The following is a 5,279-nucleotide window of genomic DNA, read 5'->3' on the forward strand; positions in this document are numbered from 1 at the left end:
GCCGTTGTGATTGGCTAATATTGAGATACAACTTGAATCTTGTTGGCTGTCAGATAAACAAAGCTGAACAAACAGCAAGCTGTCAGATAAACAAAGCTGAGAAACAGACTTGTTATCACAGAAATGCTCCATCCTAAGATAAATAACGTCTATGAATAACCGGGGTAAATGTGTCTGGTCCTTTGAGAAATGGATCTATTAATAATATCATTCTACATAAGACGTGGCCATGGAGATAATTATATTATAGGTATTATATTGTATAATAATAGTGTTTTAAAAAAAAACGCATCGTTGCGTTATAATCAATAAAACAAAGTAATTAGAAATAAATATTTACATAAGCGGCGATAGCCCGGTTGGGTGTGGAACGGACTGCCAAGACGAATGTCCGCAGGTTCAAATCCCAACGGCACACACCTCTGACTTTTCTAAAAATCACGTGTGTATTCTTTGTGAATTTATCGTTCGTTTTAACGGTGAAGGAAAACATCGTGGGGAAACCTGCACACCTGAGAAGTTCAGTATAGGAATTTCGAAGATGTGTGAAGTCTACCAATCCGCACTAGGCCAGCGTGGTGGACTAAGGCCTAATCCCTCTCAGTAGTAGAGGAGGCCCGTGCTCAGCAGTGGGCAAGTATATAATACAGGACTGATATTATTATTATTATTATTTTGTATAATAATAGTGTTTTTTAAAAAAACGCATCGTTGCGTTATAATCATTAAAACAAAGTTAATTAGATATAAAAAATGTATTTAAAAACAAAATAATTAGAAATAAATATTTTCATAATTAATTATTGCAATGCAAACAAAATAAATAGTAATTAAAATTAAAAATATATATTTACAAAATAAATTAAGGCTTGTAGTGTCTGCGGCCTACTCCATCCCATTTGCTATGCGAGATGCTCTGAAAATAAAATAAAAATATAAAGATTTCTATAAGCAAAATTAAGACAGCGCGCATTTCTTTCTTTTTATTGCGAATGAATGTTACATCGAATAAAACAGAAAAAAATAATAATTGACTAATGTATTAGGGTTCATTTAAATGTGCCCTTATTTTATTTATTTTTTTTTACTTAATTCACCACATTCTATTTATATTTGAAAATGGAAAGTTTATATCAAATATTTTGTTATAAATTGTGTGTTCAAATGAATGAATATTCAATATTCTGTTGTCATACCTATCTACAATAATTATTCTCTTACTGCCAATTTCAATAAACGATTCCCATCGTTTATTTCAATGGAATAATCAGTTTTTTTATATGCTTACAAATGACTGATTCTCCTCCAGATTATCCTCGAATCGGATTAAAGATTAAAATTAAGATCGTTTATTAAAACCGGCCGTTAATTGACAGTCGTTTACTCAATAAACACAGATTAAAATAAAAAGGTTCATCCCTCAGGATAAACTACTTATAACCGATTAAGGGACTTCAATTGCTAAACCGCGAACAAAAGTTAGATAATAAAAATAATTAGTATAACTTACCAGAACAAGAGCATCGTCAGAGAACTCCCTCTTAATGTTGAAAACATAACCATTACCGAAGTTCTGGACCTGGTTGAAGACGTCTCCGTCGACTTGGATCACGGACTTCGACTGAAACATTTAATTCAAAGGAATTTATCGGAGAACATGAGGCAAATTTAGTAGCATAGCATGGATTAGACCCCGTCCAGGTGACAAGCAATAAACACGAATTTACAACTACACGTAATTGACAACATGTCGAAATATAAATGTGCCTAAAACGAAAATTCTGTTTCTTAATTTTTTCTACTCTAAATTTGATTATGAAATTTTAAATATTTTTTTAATACTTAATTTCGAAGCAAAAAATTAAAAACCGAAAAATGCTTGATGACGTCACATATACGGTGGAATGAAATAGTTCCTTGGTCCACTTTACTATTTATTTAAAAAAAACTAAGACACCGTCATTTTTCAATGTCAAATGTCAATATTACAATAGATATGTCACAACTGTCACTTTCAAAGAGAGAGAGAGAAACAAAAAAAAAATTGTTACTTGTTTTTAGAATATAATACTCACCACATTATCTCCGATCTTTTCCTCAAACTCGACTCCAGCACTGAACTTGACTACTTTAGGTCCAATAGTTAAGACATACTCGTCACCATTCTTCTCAATTTTCTGGGAGGGCTTGTAATTGACGAACCCCGCTTGTTGCTCCGCTGACAGATCTGAAAATTCACATAATTGCATATTTTTTTTAAAATTCGGCCAGGATCTAACGTGAGTATGACCATTAAAACCATATAATTCCTATAAAACCTATTACAGATAGATGACTACTTATAACATGACGAGGAAAATAAAAGACTTCGCCATATTGTTGTAAAATATTGAACGAATTTTTTATATTGAGAAGGAAAAAGCAAAAGTGGTGCCCTCGAACTGATTTCTTTTTTACTTTATCAATGTATATTTTATATCCTGGAAACGTCAATAAGTGGAATGCTCTTTTACAAAAGTTATTAATGTTATATATTTACATTTAGGTGTGCAATGTGCAATATCAAAGATGAATAAAACACAAATACCTAACACGAATTTTTGCGTTATAGTAGACGTCAAGTTATGGTTTAAATTCTAATTCCAATTAAGGTGGAGGTGATCAATTCGATGTGTATATTTTTAAGTCTGTTATCTTATAAATCGGTCATTTATGAATCGATTTGGAAAAAAAATGTTCAAAGTGGTCCAAATAAATAAACCAATTTCGTCTGCTAATACTTAAAAAATGGAAGACGTGAGTGTTTATGTACGTGAAGATAGTAATAGAATCTATTGGAACCATTGTCTGTTTGTTAAGTAACTAAATAAGGAAACAAACAGAAATAAAGTTAAACTTCAATCTTTGGACCTGCTCAAACAAATTTGTAACGCAATACCATCAGATTACACCCTGTTTATACGTCATAAATAAGGTATTAAATAGAATATAGACAAATGATAAAAAAAATTATTCGCAGTTGAAGGTTGGCGACCTTATTAACCGCCCCGTAGCCCGTTTGGCTGAAAAGTAGTAGTATTTTCCCAGCGTAAGAAAAAAGGGAATGAAGTACTAGCGTATATCGCGGGTACTTAAAACAAATAACTAAGTATAACGGTAATTTGAATACGAAAACGGCTTAGTCATCGCTATTACCAAAAACAAAAATTGAGTACTTACATTACAAAAAATATTAAATTGATTTATTGGTTTGGGACAAAAATTTCTTTTATCCTCGATTTACTTTTCTACGTAGATAGCTTATTAAAAGAAGAAACTCCCAAACTTATAAAGGCACGAACCTCTATTTACTGAAGTTAAAGTTTCATTTAGTAACGCAATGTCAAAATGACTGTTTATAAATAGGGATGGAAAATTAAAATTAGCAGTTGAGAAAAGTAACAAATGACAAAATAAATAAATAAATGGTTTAAATATAACAATTGCATTATCTAATTTATCTATTACATTGTATGTTTTGTAAAGCGTTTAAGGAACATCCAAAATATATTATTGATAGAGATTTCTATTACGGAACAAACATGCATCAGTATTAAACCTACCCAAAGTCTTAACCAATTCTTCAATGTTCTCGTCCTTTTCAAACTTGAATTCCTTTCCGAAGTAGGCCATTTTGTTGTGTCACGTTCTATGGTAACAATACACTGAATAGAAATAATGTTGGATCTCTCGAGTATCCCTTTATATTTCAAATATAATCCCCTGATAGCATTCTGTCCCTTAATCAACGATTATTAAATCAAAGCGGCGATCTGACAGCGTATCACATTTTATCAATAAATAGGTTTGTATCGTAGCTTCGCTAGTGTCAGATCTTTCTCTGAACAAAAGTCTTACTTCCAATTTCCACTGAAAAAAGTATCTTGTTTAACAGTCTAAGATTTTGTTTGTTTTTCTGCCGAATTTCATTTAATTCTCTTCAAAATGTAATGCGTTTATCGCTAACAAAGTTTTCAACACACAAACATGTATAATTTTTTCATTTGTAATATTTTTAGAATTTCCTTAACGAAGACTCTTCATTCTTTATCGATTTATTTAAAAATAGATAGCTTTATTAGAAAATTTGTTTTCGTTGAGGTAGCTGATATTTTTTAATTGCTTTACAAGTGTGATGATTTGTGTTATGGAGGGACTCAGCATCAACTTACTTTGGTTAGGACGTTTTAGTCACACGATAAGAAGAAACGCTAAACTCATTTTTTGTGATGCGTTCTTGCCAATGACTAAATATAAAGAGGACAGGCCTCAAAAGTTAGCTATATGAATAAGTTATATTTATGTTAGGGAAATCGACGCAGAATTGTCAATATATATGTCTATCTCTTTTACTCAAAGCTTATTTGGAACGCAACAAAAAGACAAAAATAATTGCTTTCTTCGCATATGGCACTATTTCGTTTACTTCAACACACTGGGACCGCCTTGCGGCAGAAACGCCATTTTATGCTGGCCAGTCGGCAAGTACATGTAGTGTCAGACGATGTAAACAAATCTTCATAAATATTGAATTTAAAGTAATATAATCATATTCTCAATTGTTCAGTGTGTTTATTAGTGTATTTGTTAAGTTTCGAAAATGACTCAGTGTTGTGTGAAAGGATGCAAATCGAATTCACGCAAGAAAACGAAACGAAACGAAATAAGATTTTAAAGATTGCCGAAAATACATTTCCAAATTATCAAATCTGCCACTACTTGACACCTGACTGCGGTATACGACGACTTATTAATGATGTTGACTTAAAACTAAAACAATACACTATGAATGACTATTGTATAATATTTATCGGGGAAGAAGACTTTAGACAAACAAATAACTATTATGACCTGACAATTACTATTCGTGAAACCCTATCACAAATACGAAACACAAATATAATACTATGCATACCTACGTATAAATATGGATCTATGGTGTTCAATTGTAGAGTGGAGATGTTTAATAACTTGTTATATCTGGATAACTGTACTCATGAATATGCCACATTATTTGACACCAACTTAAATTTAACATGTGACTATATAATGTTCTTAAAGAGTAATGGTGCCCTTAGCAATTATGGCATGACAAACATTTTTGAAAATCTAAGCCCGATTATAAATAAAAAACAAATAATGATTGCAGGGAATTTATAAACAGCGGTAGTGATACGAATCAACAAGAACCAGAATCCACGTGCAAGACCAAATTAGACACAAATAACTTGCTTTTTCTC

General features: G+C 31.6%; 1 protein-coding gene across 1 annotated transcript; it reads right to left on the bottom strand.

Annotated features, from left to right (window-relative positions):
- Positions 1-830: 830 nt before the first annotated feature.
- LOC115442869 (fatty acid-binding protein 2-like) lies at positions 831-3,759 on the bottom strand. The gene is made up of 4 exons (XM_030168058.2): positions 3,603-3,759; positions 2,076-2,227; positions 1,511-1,621; positions 831-916 (listed from the first exon to the last, which is right to left on the bottom strand). Exons 1-4 carry the CDS (start codon positions 3,670-3,672, stop codon positions 863-865), a joined length of 387 nt encoding a protein of 128 aa, XP_030023918.1. The 5' UTR covers positions 3,673-3,759; the 3' UTR covers positions 831-862.
- Between the last annotated feature and the right edge of the window lie 1,520 nt (positions 3,760-5,279).

The sequence above is a fragment of the Manduca sexta genome, chromosome 9 (genome assembly GCF_014839805.1).
Source record: "Manduca sexta isolate Smith_Timp_Sample1 chromosome 9, JHU_Msex_v1.0, whole genome shotgun sequence".
Lineage (NCBI taxonomy): Eukaryota > Metazoa > Arthropoda > Insecta > Lepidoptera > Sphingidae > Manduca > Manduca sexta.